The 19,753-nt window shown below is 45.0% G+C and overlaps 2 protein-coding genes across 12 annotated transcripts in view; both read right to left on the bottom strand.

Moving 5' to 3' along the window:
* Positions 1–19,753, bottom strand: part of LOC109428850 (serine/threonine-protein phosphatase rdgC) — a 264,380-nt gene that overhangs the window by 48,516 nt on the left and 196,111 nt on the right. The gene's annotated exons all lie outside the window — the stretch shown is intronic.
* On the bottom strand, positions 7,694–9,487 carry LOC134289533 (uncharacterized). Its single transcript, XM_062855479.1, has 2 exons — positions 8,402–9,487; positions 7,694–8,180 (listed from the first exon to the last, which is right to left on the bottom strand). The coding sequence occupies exons 1-2, from the start codon at positions 8,914–8,916 to the stop codon at positions 7,754–7,756; spliced, it is 942 nt and encodes a 313-aa protein (XP_062711463.1). The 5' UTR covers positions 8,917–9,487; the 3' UTR covers positions 7,694–7,753.

The raw sequence follows: 19,753 nt of genomic DNA, 5'->3' as shown, positions 1-19,753 counted from the left end.
GCTGACCAGTTGAAACGCTGGTTCGAACACTTTGGAAACCTTTTTCAGGAATTGTAACATAAGGCTGAATTTCAAAAGGCTGAATACGAAAGGCTGTATTCAAGAAAGTATATCATAAGTTGAAATTACAAAAGGAGAGTGTGCCATGACGAAAAACAGATGTGAAAATTTTACGCTCGGTTTTTTCAATCCGTCAAGTGAAATTTGGAAAATAATTTTCATGTGAACTTTCAAGTGCTTTTATTGAATTCCTTTGGACAACCATATCGTCTATTTCGGCGCTAGCCATCGTCTGTAGCGAACCCAAGAATTTGTGTCGGCGGAAAGGGCGTACGGGAATAGTTGCTTTGGATAAGAGTAACAGGGAAGGATCGCCATTTTCTTCAAGTTCGGTAAGCTCGTTTCATGCTTTTTCAATGTTATAGCCGTACACAGTTAAAAGCCGGAGTTTCGAGCCGAAAATCGTTCGTTTTTTCGTTGTGCGTCGGACGTTCGTGGTGGATGTGGTGCGCTGGATAGAGAAACAGATCCGCTGTACAGCGCACTACGCGCGGCATTGGGTTTCACGTACGGATTTGCAGAAGAATCGGTTTTCGCGTGTGGGCTTCAGGTTTCAACCGCGACGACAATTTATTGTAAATTTTAGTTTCTCCAGCTGTAGAGCTCTACTGTGTGGATTGATTGGCCTATAAATTTAGTTATAGTGAATCTTGATTATTATAACGTAAAGAAGTATTCCCTGAATGCGACGCGTGTGTGGGGGCGGTTTCGAGGGAAATTTTTCGCGAGTGCATTGTTCATAGCAAAACAAGAATCGGTATGGAGGTTGTAGCAATTTGTTTACCATGACAAAAATCCCTAACACATCTTCCCTTCCCATTTCCGAACTCCTAGTGATTTCTCGTAGTAACGCAGAGAATTCCTCGGTTATTGGCCTAAGCGAGATTCACGTCATCACTTCCTTCCCTATCCTCAATTGACCTGCATTCGGACGCGGCCGGCGCTGGTATTGCTTATTGAAAAGTATGGGGATGTCAGCATTTACACAATGAGGATAAGGCTAGTCCCAAGCATCATCTGTTGGTTCTTTGTGTAAATGCAGATGTCCTTGCAATAACAGAGGAGCAACCGCGGGCGGTCAATCATGCTCATGCTCATAAGCTGAAATTACAAAAGGCTGAAAATGGAAATGGCTGAAAATCCAAAAATCATGTATTTGTATAAGTTATAGCACTTCTTCCTTTTCTTGGAGTAACGCCTGAACTGAGATCGAGCCTGCTTCTCAGCTTTGGCATATCATGTAACATGCACGAAGGTTCTCAATGCCAAAGGGAATCAAGAAAATTGTCATAATGAAAAGTTCTTGGTTCGAACGCGAATCGTACGCGTAACCCTCAGCAGGACCCCTAGTGAAAAGAGTAATGGTGCATACCCACTTTGGAATATAAATATGCTATCCAGCTTTTTACGCTAGCGTGCCATAAATTTTGAATCACCTCTGTTTGACAATTCTAGCCGACGCTTTTGATTTTTATGGTTTTGATCAAAGCAATCTTTTTGGTGTTAAAGATGTTTCAGATTTTCAATAGAACGTCAACAATGCCGATTCTTGTTTATGTGGAATTCAAAATTACTCTATTTTTCCTGTTTATTATTATTTTTTTACAATTTCAGTTTAAAGGGACAGTAGCTGGCAGTTGGGTGAAATGGCTCCTATTTGGTGCGAGATGCCATGAGATTGACTACGGACTCCTTGAAGACCGATTTTTAAGGACCATCTAACGGATTTATGCATATGGGGAGCAACGAGTTTTTTCTTAGTGCAAAATGAACACCGTGAATATGATATCAATACGAATTTAAGTCAGTTTTTTCATTTACCTAAGAGTACTTCTTGTGCTAACACCCTGTCCAGTTACGAAACCGAGAAATACCAAGTTTTTTTTAATTATCTAAGCACTGCTACTAATACTAACGGGAATTTTTATTCCTCGACAAGCCCGTCTCCGGACTAGCTTCAAACATAGTGAAAGCTTCGTAGCAAATAAATGACGTAGAACTAAGAGCAGGTTAATATTTAGAAGCTCTTATATTTCCCATTTCCTGTAAGCGCAAGAAAAGCACACATTAAAATTCAGAATTTTATTTCACCGTCTCCCTAGATTGAGTGATAAAAACTGTCGGCAAGGAATGTCAAAATTGAATCACCCCTCGTTGTTTTATGGCCAGCGTAAAAAGCTGGAGTATTTTGAGAAATACTGTCTTAGTAATGTAGGCGTTCAATAATCCATAGCATTATGGCCAGTCGTAAAGCTTTCCGTTTCAGAACATAGTAACTGAACCATGTTCCCCCAAAATGGCTTAGTTTGGCCAACCATGAACTACGGACTTTTATTTCAGCTTTAGACTAAGCAATTTTTTTTTACTTAATCATTTATTTGAGGCTCATGCGCCAACAGGCATAACGGAGCCGAATTTAGTTGAAACAATTTACAATTTCATATGTCAATTTTTTTCTTGATTTTGCTTTGGCTGACCAAGCCATGTGGGAAATTACACTGTTGAAAATGCTTTGACATCCATGTGCACAACAGAACACGTGCTCGATGAACAAATTGAGATTTGAAATTATGAAAAGAAATCCACGTACTCCGGTGAGACTCGAACTCACGACTCCCAATTCGCTAGACGGGCGCTTCTATTCCTTCAAGCTACGGAGTCACTCGACTCTCTCCGTCGCCAGCAGGCCTAGAACTGAACTCGATTCCACAATCGCACATGGTTATCTTCTTTTCACAATCCAAACCCCCTTCGGATGGGATTAGATGAACATCTAACACATTGTCTGTTGTGCACATGTATGTCAAAGCGAGAGAGGAAGTTATTTTTAATTGTCGAGAGCTTCGGGCACTGCCTCCCAATCACTTATTGGTATGGCAATTAGTGTGCAGTCGCACCTTACAAATGTCAATTTCTTGATTTTGCTTTGGCTGACGTGGATACTTTTCATAATTTCAAATCTCAATTTGTTCATCGAGCACGTGTTCTGTTGTGCACATGGATGTCAAAGCATTTTCAACAGTGTTACAATTTCATGTTTTTGTCTTATAAACTAAGTTAGTTTTGGGGAACCGAAAAACTCGCGGTTTGGTCGAGGTTAGGGGGAACAACAATATTTGAGGAAATGAGGAAAGGATAGGGTGATGGGGCTTTTCGTTGACACGTGACAGCTTGGTGTGGCGTATTGTTGCTGGTCAAACGTAGAGTGGACAAACAACCTGTAACGATACATACAGACGATTTTCGAAGGGACACGAGGTGGACAAGTGGAGCAACAAGACTGGGGTATCAAATAAAGACACGAGATGGACAAGTGGAACAACAAGACGGGTATATCAAACGAAGATTTCAGCTTGCTTCAAGAAGTCGTACACAAGCTTCATATACTCAAGATCAAGTTTACCCAACACATCTCTAATGTCTTCCTTTACTGGTTTCCCTCGGGCCCTGAGGGATGCACATAAATTGGATCTTGATAGCCTGCACCACAGCTACAACTATTGCTATCTGTGGGCCCTATTCGATAGAAATGCGAGCCCAGAGAGTAGTGATTGGACATGAGTCGACACATTATCTTGATAAAATCTCGACCCATGTCCAACCCCTTGAACCACGCCGTCTTCGATACCTGTGGGAGAATTGAATGTAACCACCTGCCCAACTCTCCTGCATCACATTTTTGTTGCCAACTGACCAAGGCATGCTGACGAGCAATCGAAAAAAAATCATTGAAGACGATATGACGGTCATAAATATCGCCTTCCATAGCGCCCATCTTGGCGAGTGAGTCCGCTTTCTCATTGCCCGGGATCGAGCAATGCGAAGGGACCCAAACCAAGGTGATGTTATATGCTTGATTCGATAGAGCACTCAAAAATGGTCGTATTTCGCTTAGGAAATACGTGGAGTGCTTTACCGGCCTCATTGAGCGAATAGCCTCAATTGAACTAAGGCTATCCGTGAAAATGAAATATTGATCAGAGGGAAGAGAGGCGATTCGCTTTAATGCATAGTGTATAGCCGCCAATTCTGCGACATATACTGAGCAAGGACTTTGAAGTTTATGGGCGGCGCTATGAAGCTCGTTAAATACACCAAGTCCAGTGGAATCATTTGTTTTTGACCCGTCAGTGAAAAACCTTCTGTCGCAACTGATATGACCAAACTTGCTTGCAAAAATTTTTGGAATGTGCTCCGATCGGAGCGGATCTGGGATTGCACGGATTTCTTCATGGTCAGATCAAAACTAGGATCAAAACCTATAGTGGAATTGGAAAAGTCTGGGAATCAATCGCGGTTGGGAACATTCAATGAAGGGTGAACCTCCAGAGTCATGTACGAGTAGTATACTGTCATAAATTTTGTTTGATGAATTCGTTCGATCAGCTTCTCAAAGTTTTCAATTACCAATGGGTTCAGCACCTCACAGCGGCTGAGGAACCTAAACGACAGTTCCACGAAACGATCTGATAAAGGGAGTACTGCTGCTAGTACCTCCAAACTCATTGTGTGCGACGAGTTCATGCAGCCTAACGCGATCCGAAGACAACGATACTGGATACGCTCTAGCTTCAGGATGTGTGTTTTCGCGGCGGACTGAAAGCAAAAGCTACCGTATTCGAGAACCGACAGTATCGTTGTACGATATAGCTTTATCAGATCTTCCGGGTGGGCTCCCCACCATGTTCCGGTGAGTGTATTTACGCATGAAGTTGATGTCTCTAACGTAAAAGTTGTAAAGAAGGGGGCTTAAGCATGAGCCCTGGGGGAGACCCACACACTTAGTTTCATTCACCGAGCTCGGCTGTGCGGATCTCGGTTTCTGAATGTTAACCGAGACTCAGCTAACAAACTGGTAGGTCGCTTGGCAACGAGGCATGTTATACTGATTTTCGGCTTTTATTAGCTGAAATCTCATGAAAACATTTAGCTGAATACTCGGCTGTGCAAAACTCGGCATACGTAAACCGAGATTCGGCATTATAAATTAAGTGTGCATGTAACTAATTCGTGAAGTTGCCGAGGTTCCATGAGAGAAAAACATGTGCTTCTCAGACAACAAATTGTACAAGTAGTTGTTTAAAATCGGAGAAAACTAGGGACTGTAGGACAGTCAATCGTCAAGCTCAAACAAAACCAATGCGAGTGCTACGGCTGGGTAATCGACCAACAAGCAAATTTTCAAATAGATCGTAAAAACAATGAATGTATCTAATTATTCCCAATTGGCGTGATCTGTTTGTCTGAGCTGTTAGTGTTGAGGTTAGCCTTTAGGCTGGTGTGTTTGAAAACTAGTCGAATCACTATTTCAGCCTTATGTTTTTTCAGCCTTTTGATGCATTCAGCCTTCTGTAATTTCAGCCTTTAGTGTTTCAGCCTTTTGTACGTAACCTCTTTTCCAAGTGTCGGCCACGCCATCAACACCTCAGCATGATCCGCCAAGGGATCGACGCATTACCCGTATCAATACCGAAGCTCCAACAGTTCAGGAGATAGAAACAGCCATTCGTAGCATTAAATCGAACAGGGCCCAGGGGTCGATCGCATATCAGCTGAGATGCTCAAAGCTGATCCCGTAGTATCCACACAACTACTGCATTAATTATGCTGCAGAAGATTGACGCAACTCTCTGACGGCAGCAAGCAGGATTTCGTGCCGGACGATCCTGTGTGGAACATATTGTCACGCTCCGTATCATTCTGCAGCAAGTCAATGAATTCCAAGAGTCTCTCTACCTGGTGTTCTTTGATTAAGAAAAAGCTTTCGACCATCTCAATCACGGAAACATGTGGAAGCCCTCAGGCACAAGGGTCTCCCTGAGAAAATCATCGGTCATTGAAGCACAGTACAGGGCATTTTCGTGCAGAGTACTGCACAACGGTGTTTTGTCCGATCCCATCCGGTCGTTGCTGGAGTGAGGTAAGGATGTATACTATCACCGCTACTGTTCCTCATCGTAATCGACGAGATCCTGGTAGGTGCGATTGACCATGAACCAAATCATGGATTGCTGTGGCAGCCCAATACCATGGAGCACCTAAATGACTTCAAACTGGCTGATGACGTTGCTCTCCTAGCTCAACGGCGCTCTGATATTCAGAACAAGCTCGATGATCTTGCCAATCGCTCCTCAGCGGCAGGTCTTACCATCAACCGATTCGTTGAATGTAAACACGGTCAACCCTTCCAGCTTTACGGTAGCTGAGCAATCAGAGGAGAATGTTGAAAGCATCAAATATCTTGGTAGCCAAATGGCGGTAGGCACCAAGATCGACATTGGTGCACGGATCAAGAAGGCGAGGGTTACTTTTGTGAGTTTGAGAAATGTATGGGAAAACAACCAGATTTGTCGACGCAACAAAATCCTAATTTTCAACTTGAACGTGAAATCTGTACGCCTGCTATACGCCAGTGAAACCTGGTGTGTATCAGTGGAGAACACGCAACGGCTGCAATTCGTGCATGGTGGCCTCACAATAGGATCTCCAACGCGTTGCACGTGGCTCGTTGCAACGTGGAACTCCATCGTCGATGTCATCAAGAGCTGATAGCGACAGAAATTCGGGAGCGAAACTGGAGGTGGGTCGGCCACACTCTACGCAGGAGCGGAAACGCAATCTGCAAGCAAGCGTTGGACTGGAACCCAGCAGGACATCGCAGCAGAGGCAGACCCAGAGGCTCATGTCGGCACAGCCTCAACAACGAAATCAAGCAAGTCGACAGAAATTTTACCTGGCCACAGGTCAAGGCGATGACTGGCAATCGCCCAGGATGGAGATCTTTCAATTCAAGCCTCTGCACCACCGTGGGTGCCCAGGACTGAAAGTAAGCAGTAAGTAGATGAGTTTGGCTGGAATGCCTAACAACGACTATCACCCACAACGTCTTGTAGTTACAAAGGAGGTGGCGCGTGGACTCGCAGAATGGCTAGTTCAGATGCGGTACAAAAGGTGATCCAGGAGTTCGGAGCCGGTTTCGTAGGTCATGCCAGTGCGCTGCGGTGGAAATCGATCCTTACAACCATTTAGTGGCTGCATCCTGGTAGCGTTGCTGTCGTTGCGGCGGTCTACTGGGTAGGATTGTGTAGGGTTGTAAGCAAAGAGATGGGGAGAGAGGAGAGCTAGTCTACGAGAGAAGTGAATAAAAGAGCATCAACATACAATGTAAGGGGGGAGAAGTGAGTTGAGTTGCAAAGTGTAAGCCAGTCGGAAATAAAGAGTTGAGTTAACAAGACGTGAACTGTGTTCTGGAATAATTGTTTGAGTGAGACCCCCACGACTGGATCCTACAATTGGTGCATCCGGTAGGATCAACGATATGTAAGTAAAAAAGATTTTTTTTTCTATTATGGTCATATGATGAAAGTGACAAATCTGAGCAAATACGACTGAAATAAAAAGAGAAATGCTAAATTCTTTCAACGCCGCCATATTATACGATTTTCATTGTTTTTCTGGGTGCAATGATTGCATGGAGTGTGCTGAAAAATTGAAAATGGGAAACGTAACCTCGTAAGCTCGTAGGACGTTTAGCTTAATATGGGTTTTAATGAACAATCTTGTCTTGTCGGGGAATTTCAAGATCAATAACTTGTATTGAGATAGTGTTTGCAATAGTGTATGGGAAATGGCCGCCATGTGATGCGGAGTCTAGGAAATGTGGGAACGCAGCAAGGCAGAAAAAAAAATGGCGTCAGGTACAGTAGTAGTGTAGAGCGATACAAGTCCAGTGCAGTGAAAAATCGGAGAAGGAGAAAATCCAAAGCCCATGTGAGAATATGTGACGTCGTCGTTCGTAAAGTGATCTCGATTTCGTTGGCTTTGTAACATAGAGAGGAAACGGGAGTCCACTCGTAGCAGTGTAGCTCAGCGTGAGAAAAGGAGGGAAAAACTGAGACTGGTACGACCGAAGCGTGGAGCTTTCACGAGCCCGTCGATGCCACAGCAAAGAGAAAACAACGCCATCGTATCCATTCGAGTCCAGCAATGCGATGCTGAGCGAATGCGGCCGACCGTACAATGCATTGCGAACAAGAGCCGACGCCACTATCATCGTAGCATGAAAAAACGAGAGTCTACTCGCAGCAGTGTAGCGCAGCGTGAGAAAAGGAGGAAAAAAACTGAGACTGGTACGACGGAAGCGTGGAGCTTTCACGAGCCCGTCGATGCCACAACAAAGAGAAAACAACGCCATCGTAGCCATTTGAGTCCAGCACTGCGATGCTGAGCGAATGGGGCCGACCGTCCAATGCAGCCGACGCGAGTATCATCGTAGCATGGAGAGAAAACGAGAGTCCACTCGCAGCAGTGTAGCTCAGCGTGAGAAAAAGGGAAAAAAAACTGAGACTGGTACGACCGAAGCGTGGAGCTTTCACGAGCCCGTCGATGCCACAGCAAAGAGAAAACGACGCCATCGTAGCCATTCGAGTCCAGCACTGCGATGCTGAGCGAATGGGGCCGACCGTCCAATGCAGCCGACACCAGTATCATCGTAGCATGGAGAGAAAACGAGAGTCCACTCGCAGCAGTATAGCGCAGCGTGAGAAAAGGAAAAAACTGAGACTGGTACGACCGAAGCGTGGAGCGTTCACGAGCCCGTCGATGCCACAGCATAGAGAAAACGACGCCATCGTAGCCATTCGAGTCCAGCACTGCGATGCTGAGCGAATGGGGCCGACCGTACAATGCATTGCGAGCGAGAGCCGACGCCAGCATCGTCGTAGCATGGAAAGAAAACGAGAGTCCACTCGCAGCAGTGTAGCTCAGCGAAAAAATGAGACTGGTACGACCGAAGTGTGGAGCTTTCACGAGTCCGTCGATGCCATAGCATAGAAAAAACAGCACTGCCGAAGTCATTCGAGTCCAGCAACGCGTTGTTGAGCGAATCTGACCGACCCTTCAATACATTGTAAACAGGAGCCTGACGCCACCATCGTCATAGCCCGGAGAGTCAACTTGTATCAGTATAGCTCGCCGAAATAAAAAAAAAAAATGGGAACGATTGTAGCATTATGCCTTTATAAGTTCGTTGACGCCATGGTAGAGAGAGACAACCGCTGCCGTAGCCATTCGAGTTTAGCAACCCGACGCTGTATGAATGTGACCGAATGTGGAATACAAACAGGAGCCTGGTGCCAGATAGGCTGTTCCGAGGTCTGTCCACCAAAACTGTAAGGAATGTGAATGTATCATTGGAGAGATGCTGGATGCATTCTTGTGTTATGCTAGGGTAGTTGGCCTGTAATTGCAACGTGATAATAAAAATACATACCACGCACATGAATTGTTTTTCTTTTTCTGTTTTGTTCTTCTTTATCGAGGTCGATGCATCAAGAAAGCCAATGTGAATGCATGTTTTGCATGCTTAACTCTTTAATAACATAGCAACTGATGTGATAAAATGCTTGTTAAGAAATACTTGACTATAATAAATGCATACAATTTTGTGTTGAAACCAAGGTAGTTAAATATAAACAAATAAATAATGCAATAATCCACTTGGGAAATTTTAATAGTTCAACAGTTCATTAATGTTGCCAAGAAGTATGCATAGAAGGATAATTGGAGCCGCAATATTTTTTCTTGGTTATGCAGAACCATGGACGACAAAGATTGGCCGCTGCAATCTTTCAACGAGACAGTGGATACGTCGGACCTCAGGAGAGAATGGGAGGAATGGCATCGGTCATTCGAGCTCATCCTGGAGATGAAACGCATCGAATCTCAGCACGAGAAGCTTGTGTTGTTGCTTGCTCGAGGAGGACGAGGACTGCAGCGCATTTTCTACAATTTGCGCCCGGTGCCAGAGGAGGTGTATCCTGAGCCGGTTCCGATACCGTTGGTACCGAAGGAAATCCCTGAGTACGACAACGCGGTCTTGAGATTGAGCAAATTTTTCATCGGGAAGCGTAACGTGCGAATTGAGTTGGAGTTGTTTCGCACGCTCAAACAAGCGGAATCCGAACCATTCAATCGGTTTTTGTTGCGACTACGTACGCAGGCTGCACGCTGCGAATTTCAGGACCGGGAAGAAATAGAGATACTCCAGCAGGTGACCATGGGAGCGTTTGATGAGCGGGTTCGTGATAAAGGGCTCGAAGGAACCCTCAATCTTGACGAGGTCACCAATTATGCTATCAACAGAGAAATGCTTCTTAAGCAGAAGGAGAAGGAGAAAGCAAAGGCGCTGAAGGAGGAGTCTGCCGTTGTTGCTGCTGTGAGGCAAGAACGAAACGTAAGGACAGCTTTTAGGGGAAAGAACAGAGCGCGACCATACCCGTCGGGACCCAAACCATCGAGTAACGAGTGCAATCGATGTGGCTCGTACCGGCACTCGGGAGAGGATGTGCGTTGCCCAGCTAAGAAAGCCCGTTGTAATAGCTGCGGAAGGATTGGGCACTTTGGCAGGAAATGCCGGGGTGGCAACAAAAGGTTCAGTTATCGCGAGACCTGGGAGCAGCCGAAGATAGAAGCCAACGTCGTTACATCGGAAAACGAGTGGAATGAAGAACTACCTCGTCGTCCGGTTCCGGCGGACATTCAACAGGTAAATTAAACGGTTATTTCGTTCTATGAGGGTTTGTAGGATCCTTGGAAGATAATGAAATTTGTTAACTGAATAAAGAATTTATTTCGCATAAATAACGTGCATTATTGCATTCACTAGGTTTCTTCTTCCCGCAACAATGGCATCATTACTTGTTTCGTCAACGATTTTCCCGTCGATTTCCTCATTGACTCTGGGGCGGCGATTAATACGATCACCGAAGAGGTTTGGGCTACACTACAGAAAAACAATGTCGATGTCATTAAACGAAATGGTGGAGGTGATCGCCAATTCTCCTCCTACGCTAGTGAAAAACCCCTTCGCGTTCTAGCCATTCTCGAGTCCAAAATTTCGATCAACCCTTCGAAGCCGATTACCTATGCGGAATTTTTCGTAATAGAAGGCGCCAACAGATCATTATTGAGCAAAACAACCGCTGAAGAACTGAATGTGTTGAAAGTCGGCCTAGATGTCTGTCAGGTAGATGTAACTGAGAGCCCTTTCCCGAAGTTCCCCAACGTACAGGTGAAGCTGTCTGTCGATCCAACAATCCCACCCAAAAAGGTTGCCTATCTCAGGATTCCAGAGCCCATGAAAGACAAGGTTGACGAGAAGATTCAGGAGATGCTCCGGCAAGATATTATTGAGCCGGTCCGAGGTCCCCCAGACTGGATCTCGCCGTTAGTTGTAGTACCGAAGGGCAAAGGAGACGTTCGACTTTGTGTAAATATGAAGTTTCCGAATCAGGCTATCCAAAGAGAACACTATCCTATTCCGGTGATTGATACCTTCTTGAACGAGCTTCGTGGGGCCACGTATTTTTCAAGACTGGACATGACATCTGCCTATTACCACCTGGAGCTTCATCCGGATTCCCGTAACGTTACAACTTTCATGTCAAACCGAGGTCTGATGCGTTTCAAGCGGCTCATGTTCGGGATAAACTGTGCCCCGGAAATATTTCAGCGGGTGATGACGGAAATGTTAGCGGGAATCGATGGGGTCGTAGTTTATATAGATGACGTGGTAGTCGCTGGGAGCACGCGCGAGGAACACGACCAGAGGTTAGAAAAAGTATTGTCTGTTTTAGAGAAAAACAATGCCAAACTGAACCGAGAGAAATGCGTTTTCGGCGTGACAGAGCTGGAAATATTAGGGTTCAAAGTCAGTGCCCTAGGCATTAGCCCATCCGAAGATAAGATTGCGGCGATTCGGGACTTTCGCCTGCCTGAAACAAAAGAAGAAGTCCGGAGCTTCTTAGGCCTCGTAAATTTTGTGGGCCACTTCATTCCAGATCTGTCCACTCGTACTGAGCCGCTTCGTCAATTCATACGGGGTGAAATCGGAACCTTCGGGGAAAGCCAGAAAGTTGCCTTCGACGATCTCCGCAATGAGCTTACGACGAAAGTGAGGAAATTAGGGTTTTTCGATCCCAAGGACACGACGGAACTATTTGTGGACGCCTCTCCAGTGGGCTTGGGGGCGGTGCTCATCCAACGTGATACAGCTGGTTGGCCCAGGATCATTAGCTTTGCCTCAAAAGGTCTGACTGAGACCGAACGGTTGTACCCTCAGACTCAACGCGAGGCACTAGCTGTAGTATGGGCGGTGGAAAAATATTATCTGTATCTTTTTGGGCTTCGATTCACGGTATTCACAGACCACAAAACTCTCGAATACATCTTTGAGGGGAAGTACCGAGACGGAAGACGTGCGTGTTCGCGAGCTCAAAGTTGGGCTTTACGCCTCCAGCCCTATGATTTCCAGATCAAGCACATCCAAGGAGCAAACAACATATCAGATGTGTTATCTCGCTTGTGTACAAAAGAAGATGCGCCATTTGACGAATCCACTCAGCACTTTCTTTGTGCCGTAGGAGAATTGCCAAATGCAATTACTTTGGAGGAAATCCGCACCGAGACGGCCCGCGATCCGACCCTCAATGGAGTTGTTGAAGCCATGAAGACACAGAGTTGGCCATCAGATCTGTTTCGATACCAAGCCTTCAGTAAAGAATTGGGATACATTGATGGTATCGTGGTACGCGAGGACAGAATTGTGTTACCGTTGAAGCTGCGTCGGCGGGCGTTAGACATCGCGCATCGGGGACATCCGGGAAGCGTTGCAATGCGTCGAAATCTGCGACAGTACGTATGGTGGCCATGTATGGATAGGGAAGTCTGCAGTGCTGTTACGGAATGTGTGGGTTGTACTGCTGTCAGCACCATGAATCCACCAGAACCAATGAGCCGTAAGATGATGCCAGAGAGAGCTTGGCAAGAGATCGCCATAGATTTTCTATCAGCCAAAGAGTTTGCTACATTCTTGGTTGTAGCGGACTATTACAGCCGATACCTTCATGTAGTAGAAATGAAGACCACGACTGCGTCCAAGACAATTGAAGCGCTTATGAAGATCTTCAAAGATCACACGTATCCCGAATCGATTCGCTCGGACAACGGACCACCGTTCTCAGTTCTGTGCCGGCAAGAATATCAAACTGGTGAAAACCATACCTTATTGGCCTCAGATGAATGGCCTCGTCGAACGGCAAAATCGAGGAATCTTGAAGGCTCTACGTATTTCCAAAGCACTTAGAACTGATTGGCGGAAGTGTTTGGAAGACTACGTGTACATGTATAATACCACTCCTCACACAGTTACGGAGAAAGCTCCCCTGGAGCTGCTAACTGGCCGCCCGGTTAAGGATCTACTACCTTCCCTACGAACAGATCCGCATTGGAATCGCGACGAAGACACCCGAGAGAGGGACGCAATGAAGAAAATTCAGGGCAAGCTGTATGCAGATCATCGTCGACATGCGAAAGAATCGGAGATCACTCCTGGGGATATAGTGATGCTTAAAAGCTGCGAATCGGGAAAGCTGGAACCGAGTTTCAAGGTAGAAAAGTTTACCGTCTTAGAGCGAACCGGCAATGATACGATCATCGTTAATGGAGAGGGAGTGAAATACCGACGTCCAGTTGCTCACTTGAAAAAGTGGCCATCTGTTTCCGCTTTCTCAGATTCTTCTACAGGTCTCCAGGAAACTTCAAAACAAGATATCTCGGACCAGGAATCTCCTCAAACTTCGCCATACACTTCGCAGGAGACCGTAACAAGCGCGAAGGTGGATGCGGCGGACCCCAAGAAGACTTGCTCATCCCGGAAGCGATTGAACCACCCTAAGGACGATGCGGTACCCGATCAAAGCCGTCCGACGAGAACAAAAAAAGTGCCTAAGCGATATACTTGACTTGTACTTTTCTTTTTTGGTGACGTGGTTGATGTTGTAGGGAGTAGGAGAAGGATGTAGGGTTGTAAGCAAAGAGATGGGGAGAGAGGAGAGCTAGTCTACGAGAGAAGTGAATAAAAGAGCATCAACATACAATGTAAGGGGGGAGAAGTGAGTTGAGTTGCAAAGTGTAAGCCAGTCGGAAATAAAGAGTTGAGTTAACAAGACGTGAACTGTGTTCTGGAATAATTGTTTGAGTGAGACCCCCACGACTGGATCCTACAGATTGGAGCCCGCGGTTGGAAAGGGGTCCTCGGTAAGGGCCGGGGCAGGTGGAGACCCTACAGTAGGGCAGTTCAGACTTTAAACATGTCAAAAATTCAAAGCTCCCATATGTTCATTACAATCCTTGGTGCAAAACTAGAGCCCTGTCAAATTTTTAGCCATTTCGGTGGTGATTTAATGGTGGCCCAATAGCAAAATAGGTTTACATGGGAATTACTATGGAGAATTTTCGAAAAAGGTTCTCCTCGTTGTAGAGTATTACCACATGGATGAAGTCATAGAGTCAAAGCCGAATTGAATTCTTCAGATCTCAATGATGAATGTTGCCGAAGACCGGAACTCATTTCGACAATCGGGTAAAAAGTTATTAAACAAATTCTCACTCGCATGCGCATCTTTATACACGATGCCCTTCGAGGTGTGCAAGAAGGTAACACGCATACTGTGATTGCGTGTCAAGCGTGTCGATCGAGCTGTGATCTTCTGTTCATGCATGCATGGATGAATATTGATTAATAACTTGAGGCTCGTGAGTCGAAACGAGTTGCGGTCTTCGGCAACATTCTTCATTGAGGTCTGAAGAATTCAATTTGACGTTGACCCTATGACTTCATCCATGTGGTAATGCTCTACAACGAGGAGAACCTTTTTCGAAAATTCTCCATAGTAATTCCCATATAAACCTATTTTGCTTTTGGGCCACCATTAAATCACCACCGAAATGGCACCCTACAGTCAAATTTGACAGGACTCTAGTTTTGCACCAAGGATTGTAATGAAAATATGGGAGCTTTGAATTTTTGACATGTTTAAAGTCTGAACTGCCCTACCCTACAGTCAGCAATCTTCTGGTGTAGCTGATAGGGCCTGAAGGGTAGTCATCAGTTCTTGATTTCTGTAAAACAGTTGGGCGCGGGGGAGGGGCTGACCCTGCCCGCCTTCTGAGGACAAAGGGAGTGGTGAAAACCACTCGGGAAACTGAATAAAGCGGCAGCATGCTATCGTGATGGACTCTCTGAAGCGATGTTCGTTGTTGCAGGCTACGCTGCTAACCTTGAGAGTGTGATATGCCCAAGCCGCTCTCTGCAGCAATGCATTCTTGGTGATTCCCGAGAAACGGCGGATTTGGGTAGAGGAAAGAGAAGTCCTGGCTTTTCCATTTTTATAATAGTAGAAGACAGTCCTTAACCCCACACTACCTGGACCCCCTTGTTCAGTTGTCTGTTGAGCAGATTTTCCTCCATGATTCTGATGAAAAAAGAGAACGGCATTGCCCTTGTGGTATACGACGAGTAGAAAGAGGCAGTATAGCTTTTAGCGGCGCATACGATCGGCATAGTAGAAGACTGGCTGAAAGAGGTCTTTAACTTCAATTGGAATTCTTCAACGTTGTGTTGAATGATAATTATGAGATTAACATCCTTCAAAAACTTCCAGATTGTTTTTTTCATCTGTATTAACGAGATTTTTAGCCCAAGGCTAGTTCATCGGGACTTACGCTTTACTTCCCTTCCGAAGGAAGAATTCACATTTTGTGAGTTTGTCGGGAGTGGGATTCGATTCCAAGTTCTTGGCGAGATAGTCAAGTGCTTCAACCATCACTCCAGGCCCGCTCCCTGAAACTGCCAGATTCATTCTTCCTGCCTCATGAAGTCATACCTTAAGAAAACACACCAGTTCAGAATTTCGACGTTTATGATATTCAACACTGTACCTACAATCTTTTTTTGTTTCACGCTAAAACAGCTCTATTACGCATTCTTTGAAAGTTTTCTCATCCGTGTTTGGGTCCACTTCCATATTCAACCAGGCAGAATGACCGAAAACTTTTCATCACCTTAAGCTACACTCCATCATTCGGTGTCATTCTCTAATACCATCACCATCATCCTCATCCAGCTGAACCAATTCCTCCATCAGTAAACGGTGCATGTTTTCTCATCCATCCGGATTAGAGCACGCACCCGTGGCTGTGGCTGTCTGACTGAGTCTGACCCCATCCGTTGTTGTCGTCGTTGCTGTGTTTTTAGGCAAGCTTTTAGAGCAGAAAAGCGTTTCGCTTGGTAGCCAAACGGGAAATGGTTTTTCCCACCTCTGTTCTGGGGGTACCACCTACATATGTTGTCTGTCGGTTGATGGTGATCATCATCCTTTCGCAATGCGGGTCTGCCAGTCATCATCCGGCTATTTGTAGTATGTCACTCTACTCTAGACTCTGTGCTGTCTACGGGGGTACGTCTGGTAGTTGTGCTGCCATCAGAATAGAAGCGTATTGTCGTGTTCGTCTTAAAATAAAATAGATTGAAACGAGCTCACAGATACTTTTGATAGACAGATTGACCTCAACGGTCGATTAGCTATTCTCTATGAACTTGATGGACAGCGGTCATAAAAATTTCTCAGAGACAACTGCGACTATCGAAAGAATGTCACCATTCCCGCAATACCCAAACCGGAAGGCAACTGAACATAAGCGATTTGCTACGCTGTCCTGCAAACGGGAACGTGACACATTACCGGGTTTGTCGCATCGCAGGCAGTCACCGTTGTTAGAACCGGAGCCAGGTAACCACGGTTCTTGCGTGTGTTGGATGCATGTTTACCGTGGAATCCAGTCCCATACACAGGACTCAGCGTCATCGTCGGCGTCGTCGTCATACTGTGCGACGGATGAGGATTTCGCAATTTCGTAGCACTTTACCGGAGCGGCGGAACCCATGGAATGCCGTGGGTACCTATGGCCAAACGATGATGGTGTGGCGGCAGATTAGGGTGACTGGTAAATATAACTGTCTATTCGAAGCACGTTTTGCGTTTCAATGTCACTTACTTAGGAATCCTAAGAAGGATAAACGGTAGCAGTAGTGTTACAGTTTGAGCGACGGCGTTAGTAAGCAATATGATTGTTCGGAAAACAAAATAGATGGTTGACACGGAGTTGCGTGTCATTCTGTTGCACTACCGATCAGTACTTACCTGCATGGGCGTCTCCAAAGGGGTACAGAGGGAGCCCCAAAATGTTTTAGGGGAAATCCTAAAACATTTTGTACGAAACATCCTTTAAGAGCCCTTAAAAGGATTTCTTATTCGTCCAGAAATAACTGCAGACATGAATTCTTTCAGATTTTTTCCGGGGATTCATAAGCTCTCCTAAGATTTCCTAAGGATTTTTTTCATGGGATTGCTTCCTGGATGTCTCATGGGGTTTGTTCAGGAATTCCTCAAAGAAATCCTGCAGAGATTCACTCGGGGATGCGTTCTATGATTGTTTCAGAAATAACTCCAGATATTGATTTTAAAGTTCCCCAAGGATTCTTTCAGCAACTCTTCTTGGGATTCCATTAGGAACTCCTCCTGGAATTCTTTGAGGGACTTCTCCCGGAATTTATCCAGGACTTCCTCCAGGAACTGATCAGGGATTCCCTAAGGAATTCCTCTTTGGATTGCTTCTGGGATTCCTTCAGAGGTTTTTTCAGGAACTGCTACAAGGATTCCACCAAGAACTCTTCTTAGGATTTCCTCAGGATTTCTCCAAGCATTATGCGATTTCTTCAGTACTTTCTGAGATTTCTTCCGTAATTCTTTCTGGGATTCCCCGAGTGATTTGTCCAGGAATTCCTCCAAGGATTTCCTCTAGAGTTCCTCTAGAGATTCCTTCAGGGATTCCTCCAGGAATTTCCAGAGATTTCTCTAGGGATCCCTTCAGGAATTGCTCTAGGCATTATTTTTTATTTATTTATGGCACTTTACATTACACCTCTAGGCATTCTCCAGGTATGCATCCAGGAATTGATTCAGGAGTTCCTCCAGGAATTGCTTCAGAAATTTCTACAACAATTTCAACAAGTTCTTCGGAAGTCCTTCAGGGATTCCTTCGGAAATTCTCCCACGAGTTTCTCCAGAATTTTTTTCCAGGGATTCCTTCAGACATTCCTCCAGAATTCCTCCAAGAATCCCTTTAGAGATTCCTCCAGAAAATTATCCATGAATTCCACTGGGAATTCCACCAGTAATTCTTCCAGGGATTCATCCAGAGATTCATCCATGAATTGCTTCAGGGATTCTTCAAGGGCTTCTTCTAAGAATTTTTCTAAGGATTCATCCAGGATTTTTTCCAGGGATTCCTTTGTAAATCTATCCAGGATTTCTTCTAAGGCTTCTCTCAAGGATTTCTCCTAGAATTTCTCCACGAACTTCTCTATAGATTCCTTCAGGGATTTCTCCAGGCATTCCTCCAAAAATTGCTCCATGCATTGTTTCATAAATTTCTCCAGACATTCCTTCAGATGTTCCTCCTAAAATTTTTTCAGGGATTCGTCAGGAATTCCTCCTGAAATTTTCCAAAGGATTCCTCCAGAAATTCCCCCAAGGATTCTTCCAGACATTCCTCCAGGAATTGCTTCAGGGATTGCTCCAGGAATTCCTTAAGGGATTTCTCCGTGAATTTCTCCAGGGATTCCTCCAGGGCTTCATCCAGGAATTCTACCAAAGATTCCTCCAGGACTTCTTCCAGAAATTCCACCAAGAGTTCCTCCAGAAATAACGTTAGGAATTCTTCAAGGATTTTTTTTTCAGAAGTTTACCCAGGCTTTTTTCACAGAATTCCACCAGGAACTCTGACAGGGTTTTCTCCATTGATTTCTGCAGGAATTCTTCCAAGGATTGCAGCGAGAATTATTCAAGGAATTCCTCCAAGAAATTCTTTAGGTATTTCTCCGTGCATTTCATCAGGAATTCCTCCAGGGCTTCCACCAGGAATTCTTTTAAGGATTATTCGAGGAATTCCTCCAGAAATTCCATCAAGGATTCTTCCAGAAATTACGCAAGGAATTTCTCCAGGACTTCCTCAAGGAATTTCTTCACAAATTTATCCTTGCATTTCTCCGGGGGTTCCTCCAGAAATTTCTCCAAGAACTCATCCAAGGATTCCTCCAGGAAGTCATCCAGGGACGTCTTCAGGGATTTCTTCAGGTATTCCTTCAGAAATTTCTCCAGAGATTCCTTCAAAAATTCCTCTAGGGATTTCTCTAGGAATTCCTCCAGGGTTTCTTCCTGGAATTCCTCCTTAGATTGCGCCAGGAATTTGTCCAGAAATTCCTCTAGGTATTCTTCCAGGGATTCATCTGGAAATATCTCCAGAGATGCCTTCCGAAAATCCTTTAGGAATTCTTTGATAGATTCTCCTGTAATATATCAAGGGATTCCTCCACGAATTTCTTCTAGATTCCCGCCAGTAATTATTTTGGAAATTCTAGCAAGAAATCCTCTAAGAATTTCTCCAAAAATTCCACTACGAATTCCTCTTTCTTCAGACATTTCGCCAGGGATTCCTCCCAGAATTCCTGCAGGAACTTCACCAGGAATTCCTCCAAAAATTCTTCCTAGAACTCATCTAGAAATTTCTCCAGAAATTCCTCCGGGGATTCCTTCAAGAGTGCCTCTAGGGATATCTCCAAGAATTCCTCCAGGGATTTCACCAGGGTTTCCTCCAGGAGTACCTCAAGGATACGTCCAGGATTTTCTCCAGAATTTCCTTTATGAATTTCTTCAGTAATTCCTCCAAGGATTTGTCCAAGAATTCCTTCCAAGGATTCCTCAACAAATTGATCCAGAGATTCTTCCATAAA

Source organism: Aedes albopictus, chromosome 3 (assembly GCF_035046485.1).
Source record: "Aedes albopictus strain Foshan chromosome 3, AalbF5, whole genome shotgun sequence".
Taxonomy (NCBI): Eukaryota; Metazoa; Arthropoda; class Insecta; order Diptera; family Culicidae; genus Aedes; species Aedes albopictus.
This window is presented reverse-complemented; position numbering and strand designations above follow the sequence as displayed.

Coding starts and splice junctions, on each gene's coding strand:
- LOC134289533 (XM_062855479.1), bottom strand. CDS start 8,916: ATGACTTCGGCAGTGCTGTTTTTTCTATGCTATGGCATCGACGGACTC. Junction 8,181..8,401: donor CTTCGGTCGTACCAGTCTCA/GTTTTTTTTCCC, acceptor TACCAGTCTCAG/TTTTTTTCCTCCTTTTCTCA.